Source organism: Populus trichocarpa, chromosome 4, assembly GCF_000002775.5.
Source record: "Populus trichocarpa isolate Nisqually-1 chromosome 4, P.trichocarpa_v4.1, whole genome shotgun sequence".
Taxonomy (NCBI): Eukaryota; Viridiplantae; Streptophyta; class Magnoliopsida; order Malpighiales; family Salicaceae; genus Populus; species Populus trichocarpa.
In genome coordinates this window covers 4,960,899-4,979,485 of record NC_037288.2, presented here as the reverse complement: position 1 = coordinate 4,979,485, position 18,587 = coordinate 4,960,899, and the positions used below count along the sequence as shown (strand labels likewise).

Genomic DNA, 18,587 nt, shown 5'->3' with positions numbered 1-18,587 from the left:
GAAGGGGAACCTGATAATTTCTGGTGGAAATGATAAGTTGATCAGTGAAAATGTGGGATTGCTCCAAATATCATGAAGCAGGGCAGACCGATGGTAACGAAGATGTTCTACGTCTTAACATTGATTTGAGCAAAAGGTCGATTTTTATTGTCTTTTGCTCGTGTTGGAATCCTTTCATCTCATACTTTCCATTTTGGCAGGTCAATTGGTTCTGTAAAACTCCAACTGATTCAGAAAACTTGTTGTTTGTGACGCAAAAAAAGTAGTAGAGGTCAATTCTGTTTCTTAGATTAGAGCTACAACATCATAGACTCCTGGAGAGCATGCCTTGATTCTGTTCAGGAGACGATAGTTTCCGGTTCGTTGAATGGCTTTGTTCACTTCTGGTCTAGCAATTTGCAAAAGAAGTTACAAAACAAATGCATATTATGTAAATTTAACAAGAGATGGGTTCTATAGTCACTTATTTATGCCCATAATTTGTTCTGGGGTTACTCTTTATAGTCTGATTCGAAGTTGCAAACTGCCGTTTCTGGTATTGCAATTATGTAGCCATAAACTGTTAATCCTGTTCCTATTAGTGGACCAACAACCAGATATATGGGCTCAGCGTCGTAAAAGAGATCTCCATTCTACGTTTCTTCCTATTTTTTCCGTTTCAGTGAGAGAATTACCCTGATACATTGATATGATGATTGATGATTATGGGAACCATGCCGATGTTAGACACTAGACCATCTGGATCCTGCCAGTTTTCTGTTCACATGGCATCCCAGCCCAAGATCATGTGTTTATACTCACTAATGACTTGTATTGAAAGTTTGTTAGTTGAAGATGTGCTCTGCCCAACAGAAACCTTCCTTAAATTTCCCGCAAATTTTTCAAAACTTGTCACTTACACCCCCAAAAAATAGACGTTGCTTCTCACTTATGTTTCTCTGCAAAACACATGACACCAACTCCCCAACCGCCATACCCCACCAACCCACCACCCTCAACCTTCTCTTCGCCATTACAAAAATGTCAGTACCACCCTCTGAAAGACACCAACACACCCTAGCTTTGGTTAGGGTATTTGATATAAAAACAAGGCCAAAACAAAAGATTGGAAGGAAGCAGAGGAAGACCCTCTTGAAAGAATTGAAGAATTGGAGTTGTAAAGAGCTGGTAAAGTGGTAATAAGCAAGATGATGGAATCTGGGGCTCCTATATGCCATACCTGTGGTGAACAGGTGGGGCATGATGCAAATGGGGAGCTATTTGTGGCTTGCCATGAGTGTAACTATCCCATGTGCAAGTCTTGTTTCGAGTTTGAAATCAAAGAGGGCCGGAAAGTTTGCTTGCGGTGCGGCTCGCCATATGATGGTACCACCCCATCTTGAAGTTATCTTTTGCTGATTTTGTTAATACATTCATATGGTCTGGTAAATCAATGTGTGTCAGATTTTTTTCTTTTTATTATGTGGTATAATTTCAGAGTTTGAAACTTTCATAGTGGTTCATATTCCTGAAAATCCCTTCCATTTGCTTGTTACGCACCTCTTTATTTACTATTCATATGCTAATTTATGCCTGCTTTCTCCAGAGAACTTGCTGGATGATGTAGAAAAGAAGGGGTCTGGCAATCAATCCACAATGGCATCTCACCTCAACGATTCTCAGGTATAACTATTTCCTGAAATGTTAATGATGCATAAGAGACTCGTGATTTTATTTTATTTTTTGATTTAAAGAAACTCAAGAAGAACTATCAAGTTTTTTTCTAGTTTAATCCATGAAGTTTTAAGCCTGCTGCGTGTTATATATATAATGTTTCAAATGTTGGGATTCTGGCAGCATTGTTTAATTAACCTTGGTTCGTACAGGATGTCGGAATTCATGCTAGACATATCAGTAGTGTGTCCACTGTGGATAGTGGTTAGTGACCTTGCTTTTTCTAAAGATCATATTTATTATTTTGAACTCTGTTCTTTTTTCTTTTGGGTTATCTATCACATCCTATGTTTTTGTGAAGAAATGAATGATGAATATGGGAATCCAATTTGGAAGAATCGGGTGGAGAGTTGGAAGGATAAAAAGAACAAGAAGAAAAAGAGTAGTCCTAAGACTGAAACTGAACCAGCTCAAGTTCCGCCGGAACAGCAGATGGAAGATAAACCGTAAGTACAAAAATATGGCTAATTTGATTTTGAAACACTGCACAAGGAGAAGACTAAGATCGAAGTATCTAAACTTGAAGGAATAAAGATGGTGTTTTCAAATTAATCATGTTGTAAGGTCTTGAAAGCTACTTGAAGCTTTTTATCAACTGTTGATGGTTAAATGTTTCATCCAACAGTTATTCATTAAAGTTGAAATAAAAGAATCAATGCCAAGGCGTCTTTCATTTGATGTTTCCTTTTCAATTTGCAGGTCTGCAGCGGCTTCGGAGCCGCTTTCAATTGTTTATCCAATTCCACGCAACAAACTCACACCATACAGAGCCGTGATCATTATGCGACTGGTCATTCTGGGCCTCTTCTTCCACTACAGAATAACAAATCCTGTCGATAGTGCCTTTGGCCTGTGGCTTACTTCTGTCATATGTGAGATCTGGTTTGCATTTTCTTGGGTGTTGGATCAGTTCCCCAAGTGGAATCCTGTCAATAGAGAAACGTATATCGAAAGGCTATCTGCAAGGTACACTATAGGAAGCAAAAAATCTCATGTTACTAGTAAAGCCTTTAAAAACTGAAGATTATGATGTGACACAAACTCACTGTCATCTGCATAATTTACCATCTTCTTTTCTTCTTTTTTGTCTAATCGAAGATTTATCGCTAAAAGTGGCTTACAAACATTAGCTATATGACGCATACAACTGTTAGTTTCCAACCTTTATCAATAGCTGTTTATCCATTTCTTCATGTCAAGGTGTTGGCAGGGCTAAGTTTGCTGTGCCTATCAATACACAAAATAATGTAGAGGTAGTATATGTAAGAATAGCACAAAATCACTGCAGAAAACATAAATGACACCCGTACAATGTGCTGATCGAAGTGTAAATGATATGATGTTCACAATGCCATACCAGGTATGAAAGAGAGGGTGAGCCTTCTCAGCTTGCTGGTGTGGATTTTTTCGTGAGTACTGTTGATCCACTGAAAGAACCGCCATTGATCACTGCCAATACAGTTCTTTCCATCCTTGCTGTAGACTATCCCGTCGATAAAGTTTCCTGCTACGTGTCTGATGATGGTGCAGCTATGCTTTCATTTGAATCTCTGGTAGAAACAGCTGAGTTTGCTAGGAAGTGGGTTCCGTTCTGCAAAAAATACACAATTGAACCAAGAGCACCAGAGTTTTACTTCTCACTGAAAATTGATTACTTGAAAGACAAGGTTCAACCTTCTTTCGTGAAAGAACGTAGAGCAATGAAAGTAAGTTCTGAGCTCTTATTACACAATTCTCAAATACTCGTCCTTTCTGAATGGCATTATGTAATTGGTTTTGGTTAGAAGTCATTTGTCATTTCCTTCTATTTTGTTTCAGAGGGATTATGAAGAGTACAAAGTCCGAGTTAATGCCCTGGTAGCAAAGGCTCAGAAAACACCTGAAGAAGGATGGACTATGCAAGATGGAACACCTTGGCCTGGGAATAACACACGCGATCACCCTGGCATGATTCAGGTTGAACTCTTCATTGGTTTTTGAATCTTGCTAGATTTTTCATGTTAGTACTAGGTAGAAAGTCTATTGTTCATTGGTTCAGTAAAGCTGTTTAACCTTTTAAAGATAATGAGATCAACAGGATATCTTTAATATCCCCTGCTTCTCTAGTAAGATCAAGAGAAATAAAGGATCTACACTACTGTTATCTAAATTTTTCAAAATTCATTTCATGATACATCTAAGATGTGAAAACTCTCTGGCTTAAAGCTTCAATTACTATAGAAAGATTCCTGATGCATTTAGTAATCTAAAGGACAGTGGTTTGTTTGGTATTTATGAAATAATTGAAACATATTTTTGAATTCAGAATCTTCAAGGCTTCGAAATAAAATCCTATGGCCCAAGTTTTGCATTTCTTTTCTGAGCAGGATACTGATCTTTTATGTGTTACTTCAATATTTATTAGCAGTCCATGTGATCCTGCGACTCCAGTCTATTTGACACATCTATAAAACTCTTCCATGAAAGTGACTCCATGTTGTCTGAAGATTCAATAACCATATATGGCCGTTTCCTTGACAGGTCTTCCTTGGAAATACTGGAGCTCGTGACATAGAAGGAAATGAACTACCTCGTCTAGTATATGTCTCCAGGGAGAAGAGACCTGGCTACCAGCACCACAAAAAGGCTGGTGCTGAAAATGCTCTGGTTTGTACAAATAATTTAAGATTGGTAAGGCTTCATATGAACCTCATGTTGGAGTTGGACTAACACTTTCACGAATGGCTTTATACAGGTGAGAGTGTCTGCAGTTCTCACAAATGCTCCCTACATCCTCAATCTTGATTGTGATCACTATGTAAACAATAGCAAGGCTGTTCGAGAGGCAATGTGCATCCTGATGGACCCACAAGTAGGTCGAGATGTATGCTATGTGCAGTTCCCTCAGAGGTTTGATGGCATAGATAAGAGTGATCGCTACGCCAATCGTAACGTAGTTTTCTTTGATGTAAGACTAAATCTAGCTTAATCTTCTCATCTTTTCAATACCAGTTTTGAACATACAATGGTAAAGATATCTAGATTATAAAAGGAGATAAAACTAGAGTAGCAGAAACATTTTCTTCCATTTTGTCTTATCCTGGAAGTTTTTAAATAGCTAGGTCAATTGATGAGTATGGAAGTTGGTTTTTCAGGTCATGTGAATATTGAAGTTTAGAAATTATTTCTAGTTTATAAATGGCAGAAATCAGGATGTTCAAACCTCATTTCAATTTAATCTATAATGAAGTTCAGATAGATACATTGGCCCTTCAAATCCTCTTTATCATTAATCTTTTTGCTCTCCCAATTCCTATCAACAGACAGATGTGCATCACATGTTTTACGCAGAGTAGAAAAGTGGAAGAAGTGGAAAATTAGGCAACAATATGCTGATTGTGAAAATAATACAACATTGCCATAATATCGAGGCTCCTGTAGTTTATAGATAAACAACGAGCCTTTTGAATTCTGACAATTCTTTCTATTCTATTGTCAGGTTAACATGAAAGGGTTGGATGGCATTCAAGGACCAGTATATGTAGGAACTGGTTGTGTTTTCAATAGGCAAGCACTTTACGGCTACGGGCCTCCTTCTATGCCCAGCTTACGCAAGAGAAAGGATTCTTCATCCTGCTTCTCATGTTGCTGCCCCTCAAAGAAGAAGCCTGCTCAAGATCCAGCTGAGGTTTACAGAGATGCAAAAAGAGAGGATCTCAATGCTGCCATATTTAATCTTACAGAGATTGACAGTAAGTTTAAACTTTTGAAGAGAGTTGGATTAGATGATAGGTTAACAGAATTTTCAATCACTAAGTTATACTGGGGCCTTTTCTCCTGCAGATTATGACGAGCATGAAAGGTCAATGCTGATCTCCCAGTTGAGCTTTGAGAAAACTTTTGGCTTATCTTCTGTCTTCATTGAGTCTACACTAATGGAGAATGGAGGAGTACCTGAGTCTGCCAACTCACCAACACTCATCAAGGAAGCAATTCATGTCATCGGCTGTGGCTATGAAGAGAAGACTGAATGGGGAAAAGAGGTGAAGCTTCCAACCCTTACTCCTAAATGATAGTTCAGTGCCGTGTTTATTTAATTTAACAAAGATAAAGACAATTTCTTTGAACAAAACTCATGTTATCTTGCACCCAATACCTAGTATGGATAATAAGATTCCACTCTCATCTGTTCTAGATTATATCTTTTGTTACTTTGCTAGCAAGCCAGGGCTTTGCAAGGCTACCCATTTTACCCATTTGTTTTTGTATTTCAAAAGTATTTTTAAAAAAATTAATTTTATTTAATTTCAATCATGAATTCTTGGTTGTTTAGTTGAAAACTTGATGTGACCTTCTATTGCATTAACATTTAAGTACGAATTATGCTGTTGGTTTTCAGTTTGAACCTATTTGGCTTAGTTGTATTGTCGATTTTAAACCTTTTTATTACGTGTCTTCTCAGATTGGTTGGATATATGGTTCAGTCACTGAGGATATCTTAAGTGGCTTCAAGATGCACTGCCGAGGATGGAGATCAATTTACTGCATGCCCGTAAGGCCTGCATTCAAAGGATCTGCACCCATCAACCTGTCTGATAGATTGCACCAGGTCCTCCGATGGGCTCTTGGTTCTGTGGAAATTTTCTTTAGCAGACACTGTCCCCTCTGGTACGGGTTTGGAGGAGGCCGTCTTAAATGGCTCCAAAGGCTTGCGTATATAAACACCATTGTGTACCCATTTACATCCCTTCCTCTCATTGCCTACTGCACAATTCCTGCAGTTTGTCTGCTCACCGGAAAATTCATCATACCAACGGTAATTTTTATGATCTTCCTTTTCTCATCCTAAAATGAAAAATGGTTGCAAAATCATGTCTCTTTACTTGTGAGTTATTATTAGGACAAATTTAAAATGTTTTGCTAGGTAGAAGTTGGAACAGTGCTTCTCAAGCCATTGAACCTAGTATAATACTATTACTAGGTTAATTGCTATTCTGAGTCAACAATTTTCTGTGTGATATTAAAAATCACAGTTTGCCAAATTCAATCTACAGTTCATGTTCCACTAGTAATCATGTGCTAAAGGGATTGACATTGTATTGTACCTTGTCATTGATCCAGCTTTCAAACCTGGCAAGTATGCTGTTTCTTGGCCTCTTTATCTCCATCATTGGAACTGCGGTGCTTGAGCTAAGATGGAGCGGTGTCAGCATTGAAGATTTATGGCGTAATGAACAATTCTGGGTGATCGGAGGTGTTTCAGCCCATCTCTTTGCGGTCTTCCAGGGATTCTTAAAAATGTTGGCTGGCATCGATACGAACTTCACTGTCACAGCAAAAGCAGCCGAAGATACAGAATTTGGGGAGCTATATATGGTCAAGTGGACAACACTTTTGATTCCACCAACAACACTTCTCATTATCAATATTGTCGGTGTTGTTGCTGGATTCTCTGATGCACTCAACAAAGGATATGAAGCATGGGGGCCTCTCTTTGGCAAGGTGTTCTTTGCTTTCTGGGTGATTCTTCATCTCTATCCATTCCTTAAAGGTCTAATGGGTCGCCAAAACCGAACACCAACCATTGTTGTTCTCTGGTCAGTGCTGTTGGCCTCTGTCTTCTCTCTTGTTTGGGTCAAGATTAATCCATTCGTTAACAAAGTTGATAACACCTTGGTTGCGGAGACCTGCATTTCCATTGATTGCTGAGCTACCTCCAATAAGTCTCTCCCAGTATTTTGGGGTTACAAAACCTTTGGGAATTGGAATATGATCCTCGTTGTAGTTTCTCTCAAGAAAGCACATATTGCTGTCAGTATTTAAATGAACTGCAAGATGATTATTCTCTATGAAGTTTTGAACAGTCTGCAAGATGATTATTCTCTATGAAGTTTTGAACAGTTTGAAAATGCTTTTTTTGCTGAGCGAAAGGTCTAAGAATTGTTGTGACGATATATTATGTAAAAATATAGGTTTTGATTGTGTTTCCTTGCATCGAGAAAAGCATAAGGATATATAGACACGATATTGTCTTATTTCTCAGGTTTAGTGTGCCATCACCTCTGCATTGATTTCATAGTAATTCCTCGAACCACTTGGTTACCTGTCAGACTCACTGCGCCTGACAAGGACCAAGCAAACATTCTTGCAAGTGACAAAAACAGCAGCAAAGACATAGGTCCGCAAGTCAAGAGTCACCCACATGACCATTTGTTCTGAAATCTTACCGTTACATCCACTTTGATAATGTGGTGGTCCTGTTGTCAACGATGAAGATTTTTGTGACAACAAATCTATTAATATGAGGTTTTTGTATTTTAAAAGTTTTTTATTTAAATAAAATTTTTTTTGTATTTTTAGATTGTCTTAGTATACTAATATAAAAAATAATTGTTAAAAAATAAAAAAATATATTATTTTAATATATTTTTAAATAAAAAATTATTTTAAAAAACAACTCTTACTATACTCAAATATATTGTTTAAAGAATTTAACTTTCATCAGGTCAAGCTCCGCTGAGAAATGAAGGATGTCACATTTCAGCTTTTAAATTGAAACATTCTTTTTTCTTTTCTTTTTTTAAGTGTGATAGTGGTATTTTATAAAAATATTTTAAAATATATATATATAAAAGCAATTTTTATTTTATTTTTTTATCAGGATGTTAAAATTATTAAAATTATTGAAAAGTATAAAAAAATATAAATTTAATATTTTTTTTCATATCAAACGCACCGAACACAGTTTTAAATGTAAAAACAATTAGCTTTTAGAACATACATTGAATTAGTTTTTTGATCCAACCTTTCCGAAAGCACACAGCAAATCGTAGCACTACGTACGTACTCTAAGCTTCACATTTTATTTGAGGAATGTATGGAAAGTTATTCTGAATCCCTTTTTTTACTTCTCTTTGCTGCAATGAAATGTTGGGAAACGTAGGAGCAAGGAAACCAAAATCCAAAAGAATTTCTTTCTTGCTATCGAAGTACAATACATGTGATGTAGATGATGATGAAAGCTTGGAAAATAATCATCTAGTTTGCTACAAAAATTTTAAAATCCAGAGCTTGCTTGCTATCATAACATCTCATTTTATATTTTCTTTTTTTAAAAGACATTTTCATTTATTTTCGAGTATAGAATATAGCAATTTTATCAAGCATAACACAATTTATTTAGTTGCAAGAAGAAAAAAAATTATATACAATTTACTTTTAATAAAAGCATTTTATTAAAAATTTAGTTAATATATTAAAACAGCTAGGCATTTCACTGTAACAATCTACAATAATTATAAGTTTTTTTTTTATCTAATTTTATCTTTAATTCTTTGTTTAATTTCATTCTTTTATAAATAATTTAATAATTAATTTATTAAAATTCGTTCAAGGAAGATAAAATTTAACAAAACAGGACCAAAGAATAAAACAAAGAGAGACCTCAAAGCCAATCTTAAATTCATGTGAGAAAGTTTCTTTTGGTCCACCAACTACCCCTTTTGTTCTTTTATAATCCCTATAGTTTTTGGAGTTTTTATTTTAGTCAAAAAGATAATTTAATTATTTTGTTTTAGAAGACATTTTTATTGATTTTCAAGAATAGAACATAGAAATTTTAGTAAGCATAAAATAATTTATTTAGCTATAGAAAGAAAAACAAATTATATAAGATTTATTTTTAGTAAAATCATTATACTAAAATATTGGTTAATATATTAAAACAACTAGGCATTTACTATAACAATCTATAATAATTTTTTTTTTTCCTAATTTCATTTTTTTTGACTAATTTGATAACTAATTTTATAAAATTTGTTCAAGGAAGCCAAAATTCAACGAAAGATGACCGAAGAATAAAACAAAGAGAAACCTCATAGCTAATCTCAAATTCATGCCATAAATTACTTTTTGATCCACCAACTTTCATTTTTACTCTTTATAGTCCATATAGTTTTTGAAATTTTTATTTTAGTCCAAAAGATTCAGTCCCTAGTTTGAAAGAGAAGAGAAAGACTTGCTAGATAATGGCAAAGGAAAAAGAAATTCATTGTTTGGCTATATTCTGGTGACAAAAAAGACCAATTTTGGTGTCAATAAAAGTTTATTTTTTGTCGGTTTATCCTCATCTCATGACTTAGGCCAGTTTTGCAAACCTTTTTTGAATAAAAATTGTTAAAAAAATTATTTTGTGTGTATTTAATTTTAAAGATATTATTTTAGTTCATTTATAATTTTTTTTTGTTTTATATAGATGAATTTTTTTAAAATAAAAAAATATTTATTTTTAGATAATATTTCTAATATGTTCGGCCTTGTATAATATTTTTTCCCTTTTATTTTATTCAACAAGTTTTACATGTGTTTCTATTTCTAATATCTTTTATTGATTTAAAAAAAACTCAATAAAAATAATAGGGTAAATGTCTTATTTTGCGGGATAAAATATCTTGATTTATATTTATCTTTTAATTTTTCTAGTTTTTTTAATTATAGTTTATAATTTTTTTATTTATATAGATAATTATTGATTTATTTAATTAAATATTTATATAAACTTTTCAATTTATTTTTTGAATTTTCTCACATAAAAAAACACTTTGCAATATATATATATATATATATATATATATATAGCACGGAAGAAATAACTAGTACAAGAGTATAGAAGGAAGCAACAAGCAAGAGCTGGAAAGCACCTAAAACAGTATTATTGAATTTTATACCGTTAAAGGGACAACTGTTTTTCAAATTGATTATGTTTATATTTTAATATTCTATAGTCACATGACTGGTTGACCCATGTTTTAACCCAATAATTAGATTAAATGAAAATTATATATCAAAACCCACCTCTTTGATCTCAACTCTTAATATTTAAATGCTACAATTTTATTTTCTTGATTAAATTGACCATGATAGCCCTGGAGTATCCGATAAGACCCTCTTGTTTTTGCATCTTTTATCTTCTTCATCTATGTAAATGGCACCTGGATATTACTTTCCTTTAAAAACAAAGTTAATTAATTAATTAATGTTTACAGGTAAATCTAAGCATAGAAAGAGAACTTATGACATTGGATGTAGAATGTAGAATTTTTAATTTTTTTGTATGGACATTGGATAAAATGTCTTTGATCATATTTTAAACATGTTTTATTTTTTTAATAATTAAGAAAAAGCTGGTGCGGAGATTGTATAGGAATGTAATTGAAATTGTATTTTTTAAAATTTTAAAATTTTATTATTTTTATGTTCAAATATCAAAAATAATTTTAAAAAATTAAAAAAATATATTTTAAAAGGTATTTTTTAAAAAAATACTTGAATCCTAAACATTCCTTAATGTAAAGTAGAAGTTTGTTGTTTCTCGAGTCTCAGTTGAGCTTGAGAACAACATCTCCATCTCCTCAGAACAGCAAAAGTATCAATTGAATGTATTTCTTCAAATAGGTAATAAAGCAATGGCCATAAAGAAACCAAAATCCTCTTTCACTACACAACCTCTCACTTTTCACTTACAAACAACCGTACACACTTTCACTTTCTTACATAGCGGGCACACCCTCAACAAAGCTCACTTCACTTTCTCTGTCCCTCCCCACAATGTCACCACCTCCACCACCCCTCCTCCTCACTCTCCTCCTCCTCTTCCTCATCTCCGCCACCACCACTGAAGCTGCCTCTGCCTCTCCCATTGCCACTCTTCCACCCTCTCCCTCCCCAGCCTCCTCTCCTACTGCACCCACCACCAAAACTCCCTCCCCCACCTCCTCTCCTACTCCACCGACCACCAAATCCCCCTTTCCCTCCATTAACTCCACTTTAAACCCCAAACAACTTAGAGCCCTCCAATCTCTAGACATCCCTACAGCTAAAGATCCTTGCATACAACCTTCTCCTCACAACGCCACCATGTGTGACTCTTCTTCCCCCTTTCGCCAACTAGTCTCGCTTCACCTGTCCAACTGCTCCTCTGACCTCTCTCTTTCTTACACTGCCCTTAAATCCCTCTCCACTCTTCAATCTCTCTCTTTCACCAACTGCCCTGTTACCCCTATTAGATTCCCTTTAGATCTTGCCATCTCTCTTCATTCTTTCACTTGCATTCACTCTCTTAAACACCTCACTGGTATCGGGCTCTCTCGCTTTGTCAATCTCACTGATCTCACTGTAAGTAATGTGCCAGTCAATACTAGTGGTCTTTATGCGGTTCTTGGTAATATGCGTAAGCTTAGGTCTGTTACTATCTCAAATGCTAATGTCACTGGCTACATACCAAAACATCTGCTTTTCAATCTTACCCATGTTGATTTTTCAGGTAATAGGCTTAAAGGAAAGATACCCAGTTCCATTACACTTCTTGAAAATCTTGAAAGTCTCAATCTTTACTCAAATGCACTTACTGGGGCAATCCCTGATAATCTTGGTGACTTGATTTCACTAAAGAATGTGTCTTTAGGCGCTAACTCTTTATCTGGGGCGATCCCGGATTCAATGTCAGCAATTCCTGATTTAGCTTATGTTGATCTGAGTTCAAATCAGTTGAATGGGACAGTACCAAAGTTTTTTGCAGAAATGAAGAAATTGAGGTACTTGAATCTTGAGAACAATGAGTTTCATGGTGTTTTGCCTTTCAATCTTACTTTTATGAAGAGATTAGCTGTGTTTAAAGTTGGTGGAAACAGCAATTTGTGTTACAATCATACGATTTTGTCATCAAAATTGAAGCTTGGAATTGCTCCTTGTGATAAGCATGGATTGCCATTGTCACCACCACCTGCAAAGGATAGTTCATCAGGAGGTGATAGTGAGAGTGATTCATCAGATTATAATGATGAAGGTGGTGATTCTAACAGCAAGAAAGAGGGTCATCACGGACCTAATAAGGTTGTTCTTGGTGTGGCAATTGCGCTTTCCTCTATAGTCTTCCTAATTGTCTTCCTTATTCTTCTCTCCAAAAGATGTGGTTAATTAGAAGGTAATGTTATTTGTTCAGAATTCAGAGTAGGGAAAAACTGGTTACTAGAAATCATTTGATTGTTTAATTGGTTATACACTTGAGTATGAAGAATAGTAGTCGTAGAAGGGGAAATGGAAAAAGGCGAGGGTGGAAATCATTATTTTGGTGTGTTATTTTTTTGCTGCTTTTATAATTGGATTGAGAAAAGAGCAGTGATTTCTATTTTATATATGTATATATATAATTTAATATGAATTCGGTTACCGTGGATGCATTATTTGGATTCTGAAGAGGGGAAAAAGTGGTTGATATTAATGTTGAATCATGAGATATGTATCTTGAACCCCTAGAATTATTTTATCACACTTTTATTTATTCGGCCTCTATGTTTGATCCTGTGTGTTTCCATTATGTTATGTAAATTTGGCCTTTCTGCTCGTCCTCTATGATTTGGTTTAGTTTGGTTTGCAATTTGGTTCAGATTATTTATTGCATTAACAAGGAGCCACACTGGAGACCTGTCTTTGCTGTATGATAACACGGCAAAATTCAAGCCCACAAGGTTGTTCATTAATGTTCTTTCTTTGGTGTGTTAAAGTGATTAATAAAATATACGTTGATATTTCCAGTGAATGACGAGAGTGAAAATAAATGGGACTGGAAGAATGTTGATTTTTTTAAGGTAATATTGATTTCATAGGGACATTATATAAGTGCACAGACCTTCTTGCCACTTGCTATCTAGCAGTTCACAGTACAACTTTGAAGTTGTGAGGTCCCATATTGTTTTGCATACTATGTCATGTGGATGAGTTGCCATGGCAGTGTAGTGGACTCAAGTAGATTTAAGCAAAGATCTGTTCTGTCTCTGTTTTATTTTCGGTCCTTCTACAGACGAGAATTTTAGGACCAAGCACCTGCTGCTTAGGACTCTTACCATTCCTAGTATAGAAAATCTTAGCAAATATACTAGGTAGCATAATTTCTTAACCTAGGAAGCAGCCTTTGTTTAGAAAAAAGATTTCATAATAGAGAACTGATAAACTAACTAGGACTGGTGCTTGAACTAAACTACAGTGGACACAGATCAGCTCGAAGAATAAATGAAAATTCCTTTAGAACCGTGATCTTAAAGGAAAAGAAAAGGAGGCCTAAGGTAATATTGGTAAACAAAGTGTAGATAAATGATTGCCATCTCTGTCTCTCTGAGTGCCTCGTTGGACTCATTCCTTTTCCCTACCACAACAATGATAACTATCATAGCTCCAGATTACTCCAGAGATGGTTTGTTCATCATGAGTGATGACACAGGAAAACAAATGAGAAATTCACACAAAAAGTCATACTCTGAATTGGTTACTCCAAATGTCATTCTTCATTTCTGCATCATATTGTTTTGGAAATGGCCCCAGATGGAACACAGACAAGATTTCCCATTTAGCATTGCAATCGTGTGTTTGAAATTATTTTTAGCTCAAAACTATTTTTTGGTGTTTTTGGATCGTTTTGATGTTCTAATATTAAAAATAATTTAAAAAAAAACATTATTTTTGTGCATTTTCAAGTAAAAAATACTTTTAAAATGAACATCTACCACTCTTAAACAACCTTGTAGTCCAGCCATGTAAAAACTTAAATTTTCGGTCTAACATCTAGGAAGGTACTCAAACTATAGGGTTTCTTGAAGCACATAAACACAATAAAAACAAAATGTTTAAAAAAAATTATAAGTGTTAAGGATCTTATTAGATAATTTAGGATCTTTTAGGGTTAAAGCAAAAATAACATGAAGATCTGATCTTCTTTTTGTGTTCAATATTGGATTATTGTAAACCACATGTCATCATCAAATCAAAAATATCAAAAACCCTTTTAGATTAGAGCAATTGTTATGCCTTAAGTGATATGTCTTCCATGCCTTAGTGCTGGCCTTTTCTTTTCTCTACTTTTATCTACCTAATTCAAATGTATATGAAAAAATACAAGACATAGCGTTCTATTTATATGAAAAACATGATAACTCTATTAATGAAAAAATATCACTTTGTCTCCTAAAAAAGTCAGATATATTATTTCATGATAATTTTGAATAATTATGCAATCATGTCCTAACTAGGTTTTTCTAAGTCCAAAATTGTAACCCCCTAGTATAAATTACATTCTTGTCCTTAATTTTTTAAAAACATTTACAATCAAGTCTCACTTAATTAATCATCTCAGTTTAATTTATTATCAATGGTTTTTATTGTTTGTGATCTATTAGATTCCTAATATAATGGTCCAAATATAAATTATAATTTTAAATTAAAAAAGAATTAAAAAATTTAATTTATTATCAATTCAACAATTGATTGATATAAATCAAAGATCAAGTGTACTGTCTAATAACATATCATTATCACTCAAATATTAAGAAAGTCATATGTTGTTTGAATTAACTTTTCAGCGACTAGTTTTTTGGTATAATTATTATTCATTTATTAAGAATATTTTGCTTTAGATATTAGAGCATAAAGTGTGTTTGTTCTGTCAAATCATGTTTATTCTTAACATCACAATCATTGATTATTTGAATAAGATTTGAAATCCTTTTCAAATCTCATTCTATTCTATGTAAGGATTTCACAATTAATATTATTTGAGAACAAGTGGAATATTCTTTTCATCATGAGTCATGACACAGGAAAACAAATGAGAAATTCACACAAAAAGTCATACTCTGAATTGGATTACTCCAAATGTCATTCTTCATTTCTGCATCATATTGTTTTGGAAATGGCCTCAGATGGAACACAGACAAGATTTCCTGTTTAGCATTAATCGTGTTTTTAAAATTATTTTTAGCTCAAAATTATTATTTTAATGTTTTTTGATCGTTTAAATGTATTAATATTAAAAATAATTTTTTTTAAAAAAAATATTATTTTTATGTATTTGTAAAAAACACTTTTAAAATGAACATCTACCACTCTCAAACAACTTGTAGTCCAGCCATGTAAAAATTTAAATTTTCGGTCTAACATCTAGGAAGGTACTCAAACTATAGAGTTTCTTGAAGCACGTAAAGGCAATAAAAACAAAATATTTTAAAAAAATTAGGAGAGTTAAGGATCTTGTTAGATAATTTAGGATCTTTTAGGGTTAAAGCAAAAATAACATAGATAATTTAGAATCCTTTAGGGTTAAAGCAAAAATAACATGAAGATCTGATCTTCTTTTCGTGTTTAATGTTGGGTTATTGTAAACTACATGTCATCATCAAATCAGAAATATCCAAAACCCTTTTAGATTAGAGCAATTGTTATGCCTTAAGTGATATGTTTTCCATGTTTTAGTGCTACTTTTTCTTTTCTCTACTTTTATCTATCTGATTCAAATGTATATGATAAAATACAAGACATGACATTCTATTTATAGAAAAAACATGATAACTCTATTAATGAAAAAATATCACTTTGTCTCCTAAAAAAGTCACATATATTATTTCATGATAATTTTGAATAATTATGCAATAATGTCCTAACTAGGTTTTTCTAAGTCCAGAATTGTAACCCCCTAGTATAAATTACATTCTTGTCTTTAATTTTTTTTAAAAAAAATACAATCAAGTCTCATTTAATTAATCATCTTAATTTAATTTATTATCAATAGTTTTTATTGTTTGTGATTCATTAGATTCCTAATATAATGGTCCAAATATAAATTATAATTTTAAATTAAAAAGAATTAAAAAATTTAATTTATTATCAATTTAATAATTGATTGATTTATATTTAAAGATCAAGTATATTGTCTAATAACATATCATTATCTCTGAAATATTAAAAAAGTCATATGTTGTTTGAATTAACTTTTCAGCGACTAGTTTTCTTGGTATAATTATTATTCATTCATCAAGAATGTCTTACTTTAGATATTAGAGCATGGAATGTGTTTGTTCTGTCGAATCGTGTTTATTCTTAACATCACAATCATTGATTATTTGAATAAGATTTGAAATCCTTTTCAAATCTCATTCCATCCTATTCAAGGATTTCACAATTAATGTTATTTGAGAACAAGTGAAATATTCTTTCTAATTCATTTAGAATGAAGAATTCTTTCTTGATCGTCAAATATTTTCATATAGTTCATGTTTGTTTGTTACCCTTAATTAAGACAACGTGTGATCAGATCAAAGCATAACATTTCATGTATAAAATAACTTAGTGATCTCAAGTTTAAGAATCACTTATACAATTATCTTATAAGCCTTTCCGTAGACATAGATACTCTCCATATAAAATTCTCATGCATGTCAGTTTAGTGTAAATGTCATTAGACAAATACCTACATAATAGTTATATATATTTCACATACCTCAAGTTATAAAAACTGTTGTTTTCTTTCACAAAAGAAATAACATAATATGTATTTGTTTCAACAGTTTTAATTAATGTCATGTCTTAATAAAACATTGATCAATAATATTTAGAAATAATACTTTAATGCAATTGAAATACTCATAATTATAACCACTTTATAAAGTATTTTTGTTTCAAGGACCTTATCTTCACTCTAGATTTATCAATCAAATATAAAAAAAAATATTAAATAAAATAATATTTTTTAATAATAAATATAAATTTACATAAATAAAGTTAGTGCACATATAACTAACCATTTTGCTTTATAGAATACTACATAGGTGTCCTGTATTACGCTGTAAGCCTACCTATTTTTTTCATCGTAGAAAAGATATCAATACAATGCAAACATTTAAAAAAAAATTAAGATTCTAGTCATTGACCCGAGTGAGTTTAATAAAATCAATTAATTTAATAATATAATTAGAAAATAAGATATTGACAACAAATAAAGTGAAAAAAAAATAACAACAACAACAATGATTCAATGCAAAAGATAAACATTTGTCAATATTATAGAAATATATCTTTACTATATTCCTAACACATCTCAATGATCTTATTTGTTAACAAAGTAAAAATTAAATGAGAATGAGATAATTGCATAGAAAAAAAAAATTGAATCTCAATTCCCAGTAAATAAAATGATGAACGACAAAATTAAAAAGAAAATAATTTTTTTAAAAAAGAAATTGACCAGAGTTTGTTTAAGCCATCACATAAGTGAATTTCTAAAAATAAATCTTTCAAAAAAAACTAAACATTATAATTTTTTATCATCCGACTTGAGCAAGAATCAAACCAAATCTATAATCTAGTCGTGGGACAGGATAACTCTGCAGAAAGTAAACTGAATAAAATCATGAAACTCAATTCTCAAACCAACCTAATATTGAAGGGTGAAATAAAAAAAAAACAATGAGAAAAAAAGGCTTGAGTCAAACCTGGTGAACTTGCTGAATTCATGACCCGAGACATAATATCAGGATAACTTTATAGAAAGAAAAGGTAAAAAAGCAAAGAATACCAATTTCTAACGAACCTAATGATCATTGATGAAATTAAAATAAAAAATAAAAATGACCAAAGTCAACCTGGTCTAACCTTCAGAACTTGTGACACAGATTATGAAATTAGATCACAACATAGAAGGCAAACCTAAAAAAATAGCAACGTAAAATTCTCAACCAACCAAAATAATTTGGGATAAACTTGAAAAACTAAATTAAGAAAAAATATGTAGATTTGAAAAGAATGAGAATCAAATTTGACACAAAAAGAAAATCAAATCAAATCAAATCTTAAAGGATAAAATCGAAAAATAATTTTAATTAAAAAAAGGATAAGAAAGACTAAAGATAACAATCAAAAGAATGAGGACCAAATTTAATATAAAAATCAAATGTCAAGGGATGAAATTAAAAAAATAATTCAATAAAGATTCAAGACCAAATACGTTGCAATTAAAAAAATGAGAACCAAATTTGATATAAAAATCAAATATTAAAGAATGAGATTGAAAAAAA

General features: G+C 32.5%; 2 protein-coding genes across 3 annotated transcripts; both read left to right on the top strand.

Moving 5' to 3' along the window:
- The first annotated feature begins 1,047 nt into the window (after positions 1–1,047).
- Positions 1,048–7,734, top strand: LOC7470198 (cellulose synthase A catalytic subunit 8 [UDP-forming]). Of its 2 annotated transcripts, XR_008058923.1 has the most exons (14): positions 1,048–1,365; positions 1,586–1,662; positions 1,866–1,917; positions 2,015–2,159; positions 2,413–2,679; positions 3,074–3,419; positions 3,532–3,669; positions 4,234–4,359; positions 4,448–4,660; positions 5,192–5,444; positions 5,536–5,735; positions 6,155–6,508; positions 6,814–7,555; positions 7,594–7,734. XR_008058923.1 is itself a non-coding variant. In XM_024599425.2 (13 exons), the coding sequence occupies exons 1-13, from the start codon at positions 1,188–1,190 to the stop codon at positions 7,399–7,401; spliced, it is 2,937 nt and encodes a 978-aa protein (XP_024455193.1). In that variant the 5' UTR covers positions 1,048–1,187; the 3' UTR covers positions 7,402–7,734. The 2 variants fall into 2 exon arrangements, 1 of the variants encoding a protein (XP_024455193.1); XM_024599425.2 differs by having other exon boundaries at positions 6,814–7,734.
- A 3,435-nt stretch (positions 7,735–11,169) lies between these two features.
- LOC7470199 (receptor-like protein 51) lies at positions 11,170–13,039 on the top strand. The gene has a single exon (XM_002305025.4). The coding sequence runs from the start codon at positions 11,299–11,301 to the stop codon at positions 12,664–12,666; it is 1,368 nt and encodes a 455-aa protein (XP_002305061.4). The 5' UTR covers positions 11,170–11,298; the 3' UTR covers positions 12,667–13,039.
- Positions 13,040–18,587: the final 5,548 nt, after the last annotated feature.

What these genes read in the sequence shown, in the direction of transcription:
- LOC7470198 (XM_024599425.2), top strand. Translation starts at nt 1,188, where the DNA reads ATGATGGAATCTGGGGCTCCTATATGCCATACCTGTGGTGAACAGGTG. An exon ending in CTCACCTCAACGATTCTCAG is followed by an intron (nt 1,663 to 1,865) that starts GTATAACTATTT and finishes TGGTTCGTACAG; the next exon opens with GATGTCGGAATTCATGCTAG. An exon ending in ATCGAAAGGCTATCTGCAAG is followed by an intron (nt 2,680 to 3,073) that starts GTACACTATAGG and finishes ATGCCATACCAG; the next exon opens with GTATGAAAGAGAGGGTGAGC.
- LOC7470199 (XM_002305025.4), top strand. Translation starts at nt 11,299, where the DNA reads ATGTCACCACCTCCACCACCCCTCCTCCTCACTCTCCTCCTCCTCTTC.